At 35.1% G+C, this 18,061-nt stretch overlaps 1 protein-coding gene and 1 long non-coding RNA gene across 4 annotated transcripts in view; one reads left to right on the top strand and one right to left on the bottom strand.

The window, feature by feature from the left end:
- The window catches only part of LOC111932130 (sodium channel protein type 2 subunit alpha-like), a 69,083-nt gene that overhangs the window by 24,619 nt on the left and 26,403 nt on the right, over positions 1 to 18,061 (bottom strand). The window contains exons 13-19 of the mRNA XM_086896812.1: positions 15,578 to 15,877; positions 11,856 to 12,203; positions 10,864 to 10,996; positions 8,077 to 8,315; positions 6,806 to 6,979; positions 5,223 to 5,579; positions 3,848 to 4,333 (exon numbers count right to left, since the gene is read on the bottom strand). Coding sequence (XP_086752938.1) covers positions 3,848 to 4,333; positions 5,223 to 5,579; positions 6,806 to 6,979; positions 8,077 to 8,315; positions 10,864 to 10,996; positions 11,856 to 12,203; positions 15,578 to 15,877 — 2,037 coding nt within the window. The remainder of the gene's footprint in view (positions 1 to 3,847; positions 4,334 to 5,222; positions 5,580 to 6,805; positions 6,980 to 8,076; positions 8,316 to 10,863; positions 10,997 to 11,855; positions 12,204 to 15,577; positions 15,878 to 18,061) is intronic.
- Positions 1 to 18,061, top strand: part of LOC111932142 (uncharacterized) — a 100,509-nt gene that overhangs the window by 57,592 nt on the left and 24,856 nt on the right. For all 3 annotated transcript variants that reach the window (XR_015288972.1, XR_015288973.1, XR_015288974.1), the window contains exon 3: positions 9,835 to 9,928. This is a non-coding gene — a long non-coding RNA (uncharacterized LOC111932142). The remainder of the gene's footprint in view (positions 1 to 9,834; positions 9,929 to 18,061) is intronic.

The raw sequence follows: 18,061 nt of genomic DNA, 5'->3' as shown, positions 1-18,061 counted from the left end.
CAGCTGTAATGAACAGTTGTTAAGTGGTATACTATATACAATAGTCAGGAGTCTTATGTTTGGAAAGATTAACATAGTTACTCATTTCACAACAGAAACAGCATCCACTAATGCTAATGTTAAAACCCACCAAATGATCCCCTTCAGCTATTTCTAATTTTTTTTATCTTCAAAGCTAATGATCTTGAGTATCTTTTTTTCAAAGCAGAAATCTGTTTCTTTTCTAATGATTATCTCATTATGTATTGCACCTCTCTTTTCTGATTATTAAAAAAAAATCCTCCTTCAAAGTATCAATGAAATATTCACTTCTTGAAGTTACTTTCAGCCAATTATTACTCTAAAGCAGTGAGTAACATTATAATCTAATATAATAAGTGTTATCTTTCCATTTCACTCAAAAAGAGATTTCTTCAAATTTCTAGTGATATGTAGTAGAAAGATCTTGTTTAGGTCTGGAATTTGCAGTCAGGTTGCAGAATAGGTTCTGGCAGATTTTGGAAGTTATCAACTAGCAAATTAATTAGAAAGTATTTTCATGGAAGAATGAAAGGGAAAAAAAAAAGATAAAAAAAGACCTAGCCTTCCAAAAGAAGCTTGATGGCTAGAGTTCTTTTCTACTATAGCATATCTGATAAAAAAAATAGGAAATATTAAATTTCATTCCTCACTCACCCCCAATTACAATGTCTATAGTAATTACCTGCTATGGGTATATTCCTCAGGGAAACACAGGCCATGCCCCACTTCTAGCATGATAGACTTCAAATAATCATTCTGCTCTTAATATCAGTGAAAGTCAGTAAGAAGCCAGAAAAAAAAATACTCATTTTACAGTTCCTTGTGCAGATCTAGCTTCCCACAGCTCTGTGGTTAAATAAAATCTTAGGGGATACCTCCTCAGGGTATTTTAAGTGCAAGGTACTGCCACAGATAAGGCAGGGAAAGTGCTGCCCCATCTCTTACCCCTCCTTTTGCAGACCAGGCCTTCTAGCAGGAATGTTTTCTCAGTGGGACCCCTTGAGAGGCAAAACAAAGCAAGTGATGGTGTACTGTTCTATAGAGGTAACTTTTAAACACTGCACCAATGTACTCTTTATCTTCCTTTAAAGACAATCAGAAGGCAGCAAAAGATTCAACAGTACTGTTGTTTTGGTAGGAGAAGACTGGGAAACTTCAAATTCCTGTCACACGCCAGAACTGTTCCTATATTCCAAAAGCCAGTGGATTTTTACACACACAGTAAAATAACCCCACTTGAATCTTTCCATAGAAATCATCCAGAAGGAACGGAATAAGGAATCCAGAGCAGAAAGTGAAATTAATATAGAATTCACAATTTTCAGAATACTGTCTGATTAGATACTGTTCACAATATGCACATTTGCACTGTATGAATACATGTCAGACAGCTGAACAATAAACTTGTGTGTGAGCAGAACTGTATAGAAATAGTATTGCTCCAGTTTACCGATGGTATTGACTACTACAGTCTACAAAAATACTGAAGCAGCATGGAAATCCTAAACCTATTTTAACCCCTTTGAAAATTTCACCACAATTTCTTCATATAAATACCATTCATCATTTACTGCTGGATTTCCCACAGCCACCTGAAATTTTCACTGTCAAATTGCTTGTTTATTAGTGTATTAGTATTATTAGCTTATTAATCAAATTGCTTTGTTCATTAGTTTATTATATGTCCTGGAGACATATAGATACTGGTCCATTTTAAAAAGGGAAAAATCCCTTTTGATTTATTACTGCCCAGAAACTTCAGGATGGCCTTAGAAAATAAAGGCATGATGCCTCAAACAGGCAAAGCTGGGGCTGAACAGAGCAATTGACTTGTGAAAATCACCTGGAAATTGGTATTCAGAACTTGTCAGCACATCAGAAAGGGCTTTTACGCTTTTACTCCATTTTCTAGGGGTGTACATACATCATATTCCTCAGATGTTCTGATAGAATATACGGCAGTATGCTGTAAACTGAGCCTTTCAATCTACCTTGCAGGAGAAATAAACCAATAATACCTGTGGCACAACCAGTCACCTGCCTTCTCTGAGGCAGAGAAAGTGGCAAAGGCTGCCAGGGGATCACTAGCCAGGAGTGGATGGGAACTTCCCAAGTTCCATTAGTGCAGAGGCTAACATGTCATGTAACCACAAATTCAGTATCTGCACAGTCCCCCCAGCTTCCTAATGCATATTACAAACCTTTTAAAAAGTAACATATTCAGCAACCTTTTAGGCTTGTAACTGGAGAGATTTAATAGGAAGGCACTAATAATAGTATTTATCAAAGTTAGCCACAAGGACAGCAGAAGATATATAGTGTAATGTCATTTAAAAAAAACCAAACAGAATATATGAAAAGACATATAAGAATTTGATACAGGTTCATTGGAAATTAAAACCAACTTTTCTTAGGTCAGCTTATATGAAAAATGCTTAACTCTCAGACCCAGAATCACCCTGAAAGTTTTGGGGCTTTTTTAATACTTTTAATTTACAATTGCTTCACACTTCCTGTATCTTTTACATTCTAAATTTACCATGGATAAGCACTACTACTATACTGTCCTCTACATCTGGATTGAAACTTTGTCTCATAACTGAGAAACTCAGATGATAAAATATCTTGCTCTTCATCGTAACAATTATTACACAGAGCAGCATTTTTTGCAGCTGCAAATAAACACACACTCTTGATGCTCTTTAGCAAAAACCCCATAGCATGATCATGGCTATGCCTTAATGTAATATGGTGTAGATTGATATTGCTGAGGAATACATCATTATTGCAAATTTGCCAGACACACAGTTATGATAAAGTCATGAATGCAGGGCTTCTTTATAGGACAGCTTTCTTCATGGTAAACAAACCCTTTTGGATTGATGAGTTACTACATAACATCACAGTTTCTAATCTAATTGAAAACAAATTTATCCATGGTTCTTGATCCCTTAAACCTCAAAGTTCCAAAATTTCGAATGGCACTGAATATAATTATATTCTGCTAATGCATTTATTAGCTTCTCTTTGATCACTACCCCAATATACAAAGTTTTCCTTGAGTACCATTAGCATCTGTTCAGGTTCTGGTATTTGAGCCACTTAGAGTTTGAAACACATGGAATTGGTTTTTTTAGACCAATTTCTGTCACTTTGCACAGTAATAACAGCATAAAGCCTTTAAGTAAGCTGTTTCTGTATGCATCTATACTACAAGGTCATCCTGTTCTCCAGGATAACTTGAGCTGCTGCCTACTGTGACATTCATTGGTGACTAGATTACTTTATTTCAGTCAGCCATAGTCTCTGAACCCAAAGTCTGTACAAATATTACTCACAAAACTTTTTAGATCATCTAGAATACACTTCTGATTTGTGATGTCTCAGGGTTAATTTTCAAAAGTACTCTAAATATTGAAAGAAATGTTTTTTCTCCACTTACGTTTGCTTTGGTATACAAAGCTCCTTAATTGTTTCTTATCCTCCTACCCTTATTCCATAAATTCTTATCACATGTAAGTAGCACAGAAAGAGTTCTTTATCAGGTGTTTACTAGTTCTAAAACCTCATAAAGTCATGAAAGAAATAATCACATTTAAAATCAAATAACTTCTAAATTTTAATAACTGAAATACTAAAAACGTAAATTCTAACAATCTTCTACTATACCATGATATTGTTTTTTGAATGGCAGGCAATACATAAAATTCTAAATCAGAAAATATATTTACATGGGATATTACAGTTTTTAAAAAATTCTAAGTATGTAATTAAAACATGTAAATGTATGTCTACAATTTAATAGTTAAGATATAAAAAATCCTACCTGTTTGCTTTCTTCCATATCAGATTCGCTGCTAAATTCCTCTGTATTTAAATTTTCAAAATCTGATTCTCCAAGTGCGATGGGCACTGTCACAGTGAGGCCTGGGTTGTTTATGAATGACATGTAATCGTTTTCATCAATTACATATTTTTCCACACTGCTGCCTGTGCCTACACCACTGGTGGTTCCATTCCCATCTTTAAGGTAATTCAGATCTTTGCTTATTTCAACAGCAGTGTGATTGGAAATGCAGCTGTCTTTCTTGTTGTTTAGCTCTTCAAGTGCTTTGATTTCCTCTAAAGACTTCTGCTTTCTAACGAAGGCTTTTCGGATGAACTCCTGTATCTTTTTTTTAACATAATCTATGCCTTTCTGAATCCTTGCCACAGCAATCTGGAGATTGTTCATTTCATTATCATCGTCTGTAGCAGCAAGGTTGTCTGAACTAAAAGAGCTCAGCAGCAAGGCCAGAAATAGGTTCAATACCTAAAAAATGAGAGAATACAGCTATATAGTAAATACAATCATATCAGAAGTGTTAAATTTGGCAGTGCTAGGTTAACAGTTCTACATGATGATCTCAAAGGCCTTTTCCAATATAAATGATTTCATGATTCTAAAAAAATCAGAAGAGCAGGTTGCAGATCAAAAATAACTTTTTGGGGTTCTGCATATTTTTGCTGGTAAAATGTCAAGATTGCAAGGTCAGGTAAATGACTAAGAGACAAACATTTTGAATTTTATTTTATAAAAATTTAAATAATGTTAAAAATATCACTAAAGGAAGAGAATTTTGACAGAAAATTTTGACTGCAAATTTTAATAGAAAAATAAACTTAAAAATAAAGTCAAAGTGTAAATGGTGCATCCCTTTTATAATATTTATTTCTAGGAAGTTCTCATCAATTCAATCTTTTCCAATTGAAATTTTGCATTTTAACTTGTCAGCTTGAATTTAAAGTTTTCTATAAAGGTTCCTTGTACAATCTTGAGTTAGAAGCTTTTTAACACCTTTTTAAGCCAGATGGTGAATCACTCTGGGTTACATTTTTGTTTTTTACATATAAACAATCCAAAAAGTTCAGTACTAGAAATTAAACAGCACCTCTAAATTAGCTGCAGCACTTCCACGATAGGATGTTGGATTTGACGTTTTAGTTTCCTTCTAAATTACCCACAGTAAGAGTACTTCAGTGTATAGAAATGTGTAAAAAAGAGGAAAAGGAAATCTTCATGTGTTTTTACCCCAAATTTAGCACATTCAGATTAATTTTTTAATTCTGAACAGAAGGTTGACAAATATTTTCATTGCCTAGCTGTAAGTCCTGGAGTCATCTGCATCACAGTTAATGTTAAAAAAATGTTCATCACGTACCACTAGGTTTCCAATCACCATCACCAGCATGAAAACAATAAGGCACATGGTTTGGCCAGCAACCTCCATGCAGTCCCACATTGTTTCTATCCATTCTCCACACAGCACTCGGAATACAATCAGGAAAGAGTGGAAAAAGTCATGCATGTGCCAGCGAGGAAGTTCACAGTCGCTGGAGATCTTGCAGACGCATTCCTTGTAGCTTTTCCCAAACAGCTGCATCCCAACCACAGCAAAAATGAACACAATGATGGCCAGCACCAGGGTCAGATTCCCCAGAGCCCCCACTGAGTTGCCAATAATCTTAATCAGCATATTTAGGGTTGGCCAAGATTTTGCCAGTTTGAAGACTCGAAGCTGCAAAACAAAAATGCATATGAACCGTTAGTGTTAGTTACGAAATAGAAGTTTGGTCCAAGTTGTTTAGCAGAGTAAACCAATTTCTGTAGATGACTTTGTTCTTCAGTAGTACCACATTATTATTTTAAAGTAAAGCAGGGAACATTGAGTATTTGTCAAAAATGCATTGTTTATCATTTCATTTCAGTGATGCACATAGTAAAAAAAAAAACATAATTTGTGTTTGTATGGTATTTTATTTTACTGTTTTTGAATGTCCACTTGCAGATTCCTGAAAAATTCTTAAAGATATTTTAGAAGTTTCTACTCTTTTCATCATCATCACTACACCTTCTATGCTGGCTTGGTTCCACATTTCCCTCAGCACTACATTAAGCCTTCCATGCTTAGAGGCCAATTTTTTAAGCAAAACTTGATGCAGACATTGTAATGTCCATTCAAATTTTAAACACTAACTTAAAAATAATATTAATTACCCAAGCTATTATGTGAAGTTGGGTACCACTGCAAGTAGTGCTAAATAAGTCACTTCTTCCTGCTCTATGTACTAGGAGATAAGGTTTTCATGTAATGTGGTAACACATTAATTTGGTAATAAAGACTTTTAAATCATTAATCTTGTGCCTCTAGTAAACATATTTATAAACTAGTTGGTGAACAATACTAATTGTTATTAAAAAATACATTTCTAGTAGAAGCTCAATAATATTTTGATTTTAATGTTATCTTAAAGTCAGCTTGTTATGACTCTGTTATATGTAATGGAGTGACTAAAAGTTTATTGTTGGTGCCCATTAAAAGAAATGTGAAGAGAGGATCTGCTTAAGTTCTTTAAAAGTAACACAAAGTAATGTTCATAATGTAAAGATGAAAAATGTTATGATTCTTTGTGCTGGTGACACTATGCATGTATTCACAGCTTTTATTATTCTTGATGGAGTCAGTGTAAAGATTCACAGAATTCTTAAAAGGTAGCAGTTTATGTTATGTTGACAAAGTTGGATAGAAGATCAGTTGGATAATTTGGTAGTAAAAGGTATCAAATACCTTAAATTTGTGCTTACCAAACATGACTTGCAAATTAGGCACATATGAAAAATAATGTGAGTCATTGAAGTTTGTAATATGTATTTACAAAATATGGTAATTATTATAGGCACCAGCACATTTATTTTTTTGAGTGAGACAATCGCATGCAAATATTTAATTATCAAGGTATTTACCAATCTGAATGACCGAAGAACAGATAATCCTTCAACATTTGCAAGACCAAGCTCCATTAAACTAAGGCTAACAATAATACCATCAAAAATATTCCAGCCTTCTTGAAAATAATAATAAGGGTCCATGGCAATAATCTTTAGTACCATTTCTGCTGTAAATATTCCAGTGAATACCTAAAACAAAATGAATTGTTATGAGACATTTATATACCCAAGTAATTTTTTCTTAATCCAATGAGTTCTCTTACCTGTTACTATAAAAAAACAGCTGATTGCTATCTTCAAGTGACATCTAATTCTAAACACTGAAAACAAGTAATTAAATCAGGATAAATATATAAATATCTAAAAAGTTACTGACCAATCAACTGGTCCCTGGTATGTGCTGGACTATCCATCCAGCAGATGATGTGATGTGACCTGGTGCTTTAAGTCCTGCTTGATGAGGATGGTTCCAGTAAGAAGACTTGACAGCAAGTATTTTCCTAGCTTACAGTCTAAGGAGATGATAGTCTCTAATGTCAGAGTGTCTAAGTATAGACTCTCTAAAGTCTGTCTTGTAGACAGGGGAAGCTGGAGTTTCTTGTACCGTGCTTCTTATAAGAATATAGAGGGTTCACACATAGTTGCCATGCTGTGTGACAGCTATTTCCTTTTAGGAAAATGAACTTCAGGATGATAATGTTATTTGAAATATCTCCAAGCACCAAAAGTGAAATTATCAATGCATCTTAGTGTTTTTAAGTCCAGAATCTAACTCAACACTTTCTTGCACTGCGTAGTGATTAGTGGTTCATGCAGCACAACAAAAAGTTTGGGAGCATGCCTTTTTTGTAAAAGTATTTTCACTGCAGGGTAATTAAAAAAAAAAATCCAAGAAAAATTCTGACTTTAAATATTTAATCAATTTTGTACAGAAGAAAAATATTTTTTGTGATGTTATATCAGTACCATTGTAAAAATAGCATAGTCTACCTTAACATTTGAAAGAAAAAGCCCAAGGTAGACATCAAGAAATCTGGCATTCCAGTGAAGACTGTACTTCCACACATATTCAGTTATTTCATTATAGTCGTTAAAAAATACATTTGTGAAAGATAAAGGCTCCAGTAAAAAATCACTTTATCTGTGAAAATCATATATACCATTTCTAAAATGATTATAAAAAGACATTCTGAAATAGATTTAAAGAAATACAATACATTTATAAGTTTCTTCCTAGAAACCTTTAAAAAAGGGTATTTTTATACTAAAAATGACAAACTACTTACCAAATTCCCCACAGAAAGGACACTGCTAAACTGTTCTGTCATTGGGTAATGCTCCATGGCCATAAACAAGGTGTTTAAAACAATGCAAATCGTTATAGCAAGATCAACAAACGGATCCATCACAACTAAATTGACGACATGCTTTACTTTTAACCATGGACTCCAGCAATCCCAGATCAAGAAAGTATTTGCAAATCTGTACCAGCATGGTGGGCATTTCTGTCTGGATTCTTCAAGCTCTGAAAAAAAAAAAAAAGAAAAAATTAATATTACAAATGTATCTTCTGGCAGTTTTGTTTAAAATAAGGAATAAGATTATATCAATCAAATAAATTGCTCTCAAGAACATGAGATTTCCCTCACCCACCATAAGGTCCACCTTAAAGTGGATGTTTATCCACCTTAAAGTAAGGCATACAATTTATTTAAGATCCTCTACCACCAGTGGACAGTGAAGTCCATTCACTAAAGAGTAAATCATGTGAGACAACTCTCTAAAGGGAAAAATGTGTTTGTCTTTCCCAGGGAGAATCTTTAAGAATTTCTTCAGTAGGAAGAAGCTACACATTTAGTTTAGGTTACTTGACTTGCTTATAGCAGATATCTTAATTTCAGATATTAAAAGTCAACAGGACTCACTCATCAATGATCTACTATATATACTTGGTATAACCTTCATAAAGGATTCATATTTTTTGTGGTATGTAACATGAGTACTTGTTTTGATTTGAGATACTAAAAGGGTTATATTTGCTACTTCACTGAACCACTACAATATCAGATAAATGATTTGGAGTGCATGTCTATAATTTCTTTTTTGAAATGATATTTTTAAATATATTGCATGCCTATTTTAATATTTTTAAATTATAATTTGCTTTGAAAATGTCTTGTACTGTTGCAGTGTCTATTGACTGAGAAACAGAAAAACATAAATCTGTATTAGCAAAACAACTGTTTAGCAATTGCTCTCAATTAGAATCTTTGGAAAGTATTTTTTCTTCTTTTTCACTGTCAATATTGTCAAAGTTACACAAGAATAGTAACTTCTTCTAAGTTAATAACAAGGATGGATATCTAATGTGATGGGATATTTGACAACAGTGTAGAAGGAAGATTGTTGATTACTCAAGTGAGAAATACTTAGACAATAAAATATGTAAGAAATGTCCACAACAATTTTGATTAAATTTCTGCATAGTGGCATCAACCCAAGTCTGAAATTTCCCATTTTTCAGGCATCCCTTAAAGCACAGAGAGATCTCCACCATAATGACACTTATGGATGATTTTGATACAATAGCTGCTTCACAGATTTACTAATAAATATTTACTGCAAAAATATAAACTTTGAGGGTAGTGGATTGATTTCTGCATCTAATATTGTCCGATATGGGTGGAATTATTGGAAGTTAAAAGCTTTCAAACTACTGAAACAAACAAGTTCTCCAGGCAGAAAAAGCTATCATAAGCAGCTAAAGCTTTCTATAGTCTTTATAAACCATAACAGAGACAGTATTTCTGAAGGAATATATGGATTGGGTGGTATAATCACATTTCTGAACATGCAGCTCAGAATGTTGAAAGGCAGAATAGGACTGGCCTTGGACAGAAGTGACCACTCACACTGGATGCTGAGTTGACACAGATTCTGTTGCTGCACATAGAAATTTGAAATTGGAAACACCAGATGTGGGTAATGAGGTGAACTATCAGGAAAACTTTTTTTACATTGCCATGGCTTTTTTTTTTGGTCAGGAGACTGGAAGGACAAATTATTTAACTGGAGGAAGAATGCAGCACTCTCTAAGGAAATAGCCTGTTTACAGAGAGGAGAACCACGATTTAAGAGGTACCAACAGCTCACACTTGCATTAATAAAGATAGATGTTTGTGAGAACTATTTTATTTAGAAGAAAATAGGGGATATAAGACTTATATTTCTGACTACAATTAGTTTGTGATCTGTTTTTTTATCTGAGAGCAAGGGGCTTCAGAACTCACTTTAAAATTATATTTCAATACTCTCTTAGCAACACAGTAAAGTTTCTTGGTAATTTCTTATCTTTTTAGAATATATGTTGAATCTGTAAGGTTGGTCTGACTATAACATCTGCCACACTTTTCCACTATCCAGTTGATAGATCCTTCAAGCTTACAAAAATACTTTAATGGCATATGTATGGAGAATGAGCATACTCAGTTTCCATTAAATAGGCAAAAAAATATCCCCAAAAGCATGCTTCTTCCCAAAGAAAATACAATATTTTTTTATCTTTTATAGCTACAAATATTTAAGAAATGTTTTAAAGACTTTGTGGGTATTGTCATGGGTTGATTACATTTGGGTTTTTCCCCTTTATATTTCTCATTCCAATTTCCTATTGTCTATCCTTGGATTTAAAGCCTAAGGGAAATGACTGCTTTAGCACAGCACCACCTTTATCGTGGCAATTCCTGGGTTATCTTAACTGATTTTTCCTGATGATGTCTAATCAAAAAAATAATCCTTTATTTTCTGTTTGAGGCTCTGGCAATCCCCTAGCTACTATTATTTTCTCTGTTAGTCCACTCAGTAGAATAATATTTTCGAAGGTGTCATGAAACATGGTTAAGCATTCAGATTGTGTAAATGACCTTAGAAGTGCTTAAAAGCCTTTTGTATCTGATGTTCAGAGAATCCACATGTCCAGTTTTACATTTACAAAGGAAATCATGTAAATTTCTCTGTACATGTAGTTAGCAGAACTTCACTGAACTGCTCGTCAGATAAAATGCACCAAATACCTTCCATTGTATTTGTAAGTATGCTGGCTATGCTCATTGCCCTTTGTCTTGCAGCAGACTCTTCCAGCATTTCCATGGAAATTTGGTATGAACTCAGTCTTCTTTTCCTTATTTCTGTTTCTGTAGTGGTGCCCTGTAAATGAAATACTGAGGAATTAGACCATCCTTTTCAATGAACAAATAACAGTATTTACTGCATAAATATTTTAGGGATAATCAAATTGGCTTTGTGCAATGTACTACACTTTTCAATGAATGTTTCCATTCTTGTCAGGATTTCTTCTTTGAGGAACTCAGTGAAAATTTTGTACAATGCTATAAATAATCAATTGGAGGGCCCAATATCAACACAGTGTGGGACCAAAGGTGGTTCACATTTAAATGACTGGCTGAACAAAATTTTTGCTCAGTACCTCCTTGATAATGATGGTAATACTAATATATAAAATACAATGTATGGATAAGGCTTGCTTGAGTGTTTGAAGGAGCATCTTAGCTTACAGAAGTTTGAAACTGAGACTAAAGTGTTATGCAATTTCAAAGGTACATAGGAATTGTACAAATTTTTCCCATTAAAGGTATGAGAAAAAGTCCCTGAGAAAAATTGAGAAAGGAATATTTTAATAACTATCATGAGAGTGCTAACAATCTTCTGTTTAATTTTATAGGAGTTTTCCTATACATATTTCTAAGCTATAGCCTTATTTATACATTGAATATCTACCTTTGTTGAAGTGAAACTATAAACAAATTGTCAAATTAAATTAATAATTTTTTTTCTATGTGTAGATGTCTTGCTGAAAGCAAGAAGAATATAATACTTTCCTAAGGTTTAGACATAGTAGGCTGAGGACTCTTTTTTCTTTATGTTCTCTTATTCAGAAACTATTGCAAATTATTTCTTTAAGAAATTATAAGGAATACAGAGATGAGGACTAAGAGAAAATTCTGTGCCTGAATTGAACTGTAAATACTGTCTTGCTTACAATTACCTCTGGCATAAGCTGACCAGTAGGAGAAGTTAGAGTTGAAGGCCCTCCAACCAAGGAGACCACTCCATTGCAATCCACGGTGCTGTGCATCTTCCCATTCACTGGAAGGGCTGGAATCACTCTAGATGACACACTGCTTTGACTAATGTTACTGTTGCGCCTTTCTCCATGTCGATTTGGAACAAAGAGAGAATCTCTTCTGCTCTCATTGTCTTCAAGAGTGCTGTGTTCATCATCAGCAAAGTCATTTTCTGATCCTATATCCTTTGCATGACCTCTGAAACTGAAAATGCTGGTTTTGCTGTTGCGCCTTGGTGAGAACAGAGAACCACGAATGCTTAACAAAGACTGTAAAAGATTTAAAACAGACCAAACAAAACAGCATTAGAACTAAAGTTGTAAGTTCTTGGCTTTTCAAAGAATAGTCACTTTTTTTCTTCCATAATATAAGTGTGTCCACTAGGGGAATGTGTTTACCAGGTAACCTGAAGCAGAGGGGAAAAATTCTTTTAAGGTAATGTAGCAAGACTGAGGAAAAGCTGGGCAGATGACATAAGTAAGGCTGAACAGTTCTGAGTGAAAAAGATGCATTGAACTGGCATGGACTGTGCTGGATAATAACTAATATTGCTCGCCAATCACTCTTCTGTTTTTTTGGTAGATTCAGAAGTGATCTTAAGTTTGCCATTGAAATCCCTCTAAATATATATAGAGGGATTATATATGATATAGGGAACTTGACTGACCTCTTCCCAATAGGCTCAATAGTGTGGGAACAATAACTAGGAGGCAGAAGGGGCAGCCTGGGGAAGCTTTGGATGTACAGCAGCAGCACTCTTAGGCATAGAGCTCTGGGGGCCATAGCAGGTTGCACACACCTACCAAAAGGTATCCCTTGGTTATAGGGCAGCTCAAAGCAAGTATTCACCAGGGACACTGTTACCTAAAGATATTATCTTACAAGTGAGAAAAATAAATCAGTGGTTGTTGGTAATTCATCTTTTAATTACAGTAGAAGCCAGTTAATGAAGTGTTCTTCTCCCTTGCTACATATTTTATTAACAGCATTCATGAATAAATAAAATAAGTACTAATTGTGGAGAAAAGTAACCTAGCATTCAGCCTTTTTCAGCTCTGCATTTGCACAAATCTTCACATCTTGGTTCATCAAAAACCCAGTTTGAGACTATTGTCACTTTTTCACTATTTTTGAAGGTGAAAAGTCCTCATATGCAATAACAATGGGTTTGATCCCAGGATAATTAAAGTGAAAGTCAAAACTGTCCTATATTATATAAACCTATTTTAATGATTTGAAAACCAAACACTGTATATATACATATATCTACACATATGTACCTCTGTATATAAATTCACACACATTATATATGTGCTGAACTGGTAGAACTGCCTCTTACAAGGCCTGTCAGGTGTTTACCATTACGAGATGTATTTTTTCCTACTCTTACAGCTATACCAAATTTTAATAGTTTGGGCTGAAATTTTCTATGCTGGCTGTCAGCCTCAGGCTGAGTTACTTGAAAAATATCAGCCAAATGATTTTGCTAACCCATTTATATAAACTTGGCTGGAGAAAAAGTGCTGTTTTGCTTCTACTGAAAGATAATTTTATTCAAAAAAAACCCCCTAGCTTCTATGGAATATGACACTGAATTTTGACAGAGCAGTAAACTAATTAGTACACCCTTTCTACATTTCCTTGTAAATATATCTGTCCAACCTACATTCCTTCAAAAAATTACATGCTCACCAGGGTTTCATCTGACTACCAGTGATACCCTTGTTCTTTTAGAGAATGTTCCCATGGCTGCTATGTGTTATTTGCAGGCCAATCTTTCCAGTATGTGTTGCCACATTTTGAGCACAGCTAATTGGATCAGCCCCCTCAGGGATTTGGGAGAAGTAATGCCTGTTCTGCAAGTCCCTGCTGCACTGAGACAAAAGATATAAGCCAAAATGGCTGCAATTTTTACACATGTAGAGGCAGAAATATATGTGTCTACATGCTACAGGAAAGTAAGGACTGAAAGGAAGGTTTGACTTCTCTGGCAAACAGCATCATCCATCTGCATGTGGAATATGGTATCAAAGGACAAAACCTCTTACAGGGCCCAACTGAGCAGATTATCTCCCCTGACCATTCTGCCTCACTGTTTCATTCTCTGGACCCTGTCTCACCAGGGAGATTCTCCATGGCTAACAAAACAAATGAGCTCCTCCTTTACCAATTCTACTGTTTGCAATTCTTCTGCTCTTGTGGCACCTAAGTTTCAGTTGTATGCTGACAACCTTTGCCTCAAAGCTTTGTTACAACTGAAAAAAAATAAAAATTATGAAGAGCATCTTTAACTAATAAGTTATTCCTAACTTGGGTGGTATTCATATATAAAAGTCATCTATTGGCTCAGACCACACATTATCATTTTGAAGAGATGAATTTTGAGTGATTTTTTATAAAAATGTGTAGTGGTTTAGATAAATGCCGTAACTGTGTATAGTCTTGAAATAAACAGAAGTAGCACAGAATCAGGCTGGAAAAGACCTCCAAGATCTTCAAGCCCAAGCTTTGACAGATCACCACCTCTTCAGCTAAACCATGGCACTAAATGCTACGTCCAGTCATTTCTTGAACACTTCAAAGGATGATGACTCCACCACCTCCCTGGGTAGTCCATTCCAATTTTTTACAATCCTTTCCATGAAGGAATTCCTCCTGATATCCAGCCTGAATTTCCCCTGGCACATCTTGAGGCTACTTCCTCTTATCCTGTCACTGGTTGCCTGGGAGAAAAGGCTGACCTCTGCCTGGCCACATTCTTTCAGGGAGTGATAAGGTGCCCCCTAAGCTTCTTCTTTTCTAGGTTAAACACCCTCAGCTTCCTCAGCTTCTCCTCATATAACTCACTCTCTAGACCTTCACCAGTCCTTTTCTGGACCTGCTCTAGCACCTCCATGTCTGTCTTATACTGCGGCACCCAAGACTGGATGCAGGATTCAAGGTGTGGCTAAGTACAGAATGCATACCCTTAAGTGACAGAAGAGACCCTTTGATTTGTGGGAGTAGAGCTTAGAATTTTGGATTAAATGATTTTCACAGATCCTTCACAAACTGCTTCTTTTCCTACGATTGCCATGATTCTCCATCATGTATAATTGATTCCTAGTGAAAAGGAATGTATGACTGAATTATTACATATACAGGCTCAAAAGATCCCTGTGTAGTTTGTCCTTATTGTGCAGTACTGGTGCTACTTTTCTCATTATCTTCACATTAAAGAAGCTAATTAAGGAAAATAATAGAAATTAATGGTAATGTGGGATTTCCCATGCAGAATATTTTTATGTTGCAATCTGCCAAAAACTGCAGAAAACCTATTTGTATAGTTTTGAAATGGATCCAGAACAGAGAACGTATGGTTCATTAATGCATATATATGAATACTAATCTTTCTCTCTCCATCCTCAGAAATACATTTTCTGAAATGTGTTAATTAAGTTTATAAGTATTCTTGGTAAGTTGTTTTCATCCCTTTGCTAATAGAATGAGTCAAACCATCTCAAAGTTACCCTGTGAATGGAACTACCACTGATTTTTTCTTCACTTACCATTTACATAAGCTCCAATATGTAAAACTGCTGTAATATCAGGGAAAATAAAAGTAGAGTGAACACACATGACTTAGTAAAATAAAGTGCTGTACCTGATGAGGAGAAGTGAGCCTTTTTTCATATGTCAGTTGACTTCCTTCTGTGGAGAAGCGGAAGCTTTTCCTTCTGATACTGTCTTCTGACTCAGACTTTGGGAACTTATCAATATCTCCTTTGTCCTCTGCTTCAGACATTTCTTTCTGTCTTCTTTTCTTCCTTCTGTTTCTTCTTTCTTTAGCACTCTTTGAGCTTAACTTTGATGCTTCTGAAGAGCTTTCCAAGAGTTCTCCCAATCCCCCTACACCACTGAAATCTCTTGATGCAACTGATGCGGCTGCTACTGCTGCTGTTGTCTGTCAGGTTACAAAGCAAGGTATTCTTAGTAAGCCAAAAAAAAGAATAATTTTATAGTCTTTTATCAACTGGTTTTTATTATCACTGTGATAATAATGCTCTGCATACACTCTTGAATATGTAAATATACCCAAAGAAATTGTACTGAAGATAAACTATGGAGTTGTACAGGTCCTTACTGTTTAGCAGCATGAGCTATTTGAAGCACCAACTTCAGTAGAACAATAGCTAAACTATTTGTTAAAGAATTGCTGTGCAAGACCCTTGTCTGAAATAAAAGTAGTCAGAAAAGTGTTAATATAGTGCTCTTTCATGTATTTCAGATCTGTTATTCCATTTTCTCTTGAGACCCCCCCATCATGGTCTAACTCATCTGATCCCTTCTGAGCTCTTAGGGAGAAAAGTAATGCATAGCATTTATCATGAGTTAATGTGTCAAAAAACCATCTAGCACCCTGAAAGCAGTTCAATCCAGCCTTTCTTTACTGTCTTCACAGCAAGAACACTCCCTTTACTTTCCTTGTGCCTTTGCTGGTACCAGGCACAACCTCCAGACACATCTCCAAGCCCTTCCTCCTTCTTCATGTTTCCCCTCCCACATGTGCCATTGCATCTGCACTCTAAGTCTTTGTTAAAGACATGCAAAGGTGCATTTATTGCCTGTTGGTGTTACTGCGTGACAGAAGAAAAGCTTTTGATTTCTTCTCTGATGAAAAGGGGCGAGATGACTTACTGGAGCAGAGTCATCCCAAAACTCGGGACCAGTATCTTTACAGTATCAATAAGTAGGTCAGCCTACTTATTTTGGTTCATTAGAAAAAAGTTCTCAGTCATCAAAAAAAGAAGAATTGAGAGTATGTTCAGTGCTGTTCCTCGAAACATCCTGTGTGAGGCTACGATGCAATTCCATAGTGGTAATATCTTTGGGGAGATGATAGGCTGCTCTTAGCTTACAAAAAAGGGTGGTGTGATAAATGGCAAGGGACTAGGGTTATATAACAAGGATGACTAGTAATTATCCAGCAAAATATATTATATTCAATGCCAAGTATTTCAGGAATGATGACATATCTCTTTACAGCAGGAAAGGACAATTTGAAAGCTCATAGAATCAATTAATGTCCTTCTTTGCCACAATATACAACCCATGCTATAGAAGCTGACTTGATACAGACTTTTTCTGCTAAATGGAGTATTAAAAGGACTCTGAAGTGTTTAGAAAATAAAAGAGCAATACTCAAAATTTTGTCATACTGGTTCAGAATATCATCCTTTAAAGACTCTAACAAACAAAGGCAGCAGATGCTGAGTCTTCACCCATCTACTTCATAATACTAACAGTAAAGGTCAAACAAGTGGAGCAATCCAAAGACTACTGTGATGACTTAAGTTTGTGGATGAATAGGTTCAGTGTCAAGGGGGTGAAGAGATGGGTCCCAAACAAGTTTCTGCCTTAGCAACTAATTCAACACTCCAGTGATCCACTTTATACTGCCTACTTTTTGCTAATGTTTTCACAAACAAAAGGGATCCTGATTGCAATAATGCATTACTTATAATGAATGTAGAGGTCGCTCATTTTAAAAAAATATTACTTTCCAGGGTCTTTCTTTCACCTTACTTATAATCTATGTTTCTTATTCGATTCTTCTTTCTAAGTCCGAATCAACTTCATTATTCCCCACTCTCAGATACACAAACATCTAGATGAGGCTGCTGATATCTTTTAGTATGTGATTTACTGCCTTTATGGCATTACAATATCATATTTAAGAAAAACCCAGCAATATACACTTTGGTGACATTCAGCCTTTTTAAATTTGAATTTTGCAGGATTCTACTCTTTAGTAATTTGGACAGGATAAAGTTTCATGATTAAAATAAAGATATGCTAATTAGATTTCACAAGTCATACATAAAGGTTTCTTTTCAAGCAAAGGACAAAGAGTTTGTCTTTTTGTTAGCACTTTATGAAGTCATTCTAACTTAGTGAAAGTACCTGTAAAGTACTACCAAAAATAGAGTTTCGTAGGAGTTTCAAATTTGCTAGCATTTTATAAACATTGTCCTGTTGAAAATGACTAAATGCCATTTGAAAAGCAGTGGAAAGTCAGTCCAGAAATTAGACAGATGGCTGACTCACAGACGTGAACTCCTGCATATACTTTACTTTCAGGTAAGAA

Source organism: Cyanistes caeruleus, chromosome 7 (genome assembly GCF_971803275.1).
Source record: "Cyanistes caeruleus chromosome 7, bCyaCae1.hap1.1, whole genome shotgun sequence".
Classification (NCBI taxonomy): domain Eukaryota; kingdom Metazoa; phylum Chordata; class Aves; order Passeriformes; family Paridae; genus Cyanistes; species Cyanistes caeruleus.
This window is presented reverse-complemented; position numbering and strand designations above follow the sequence as displayed.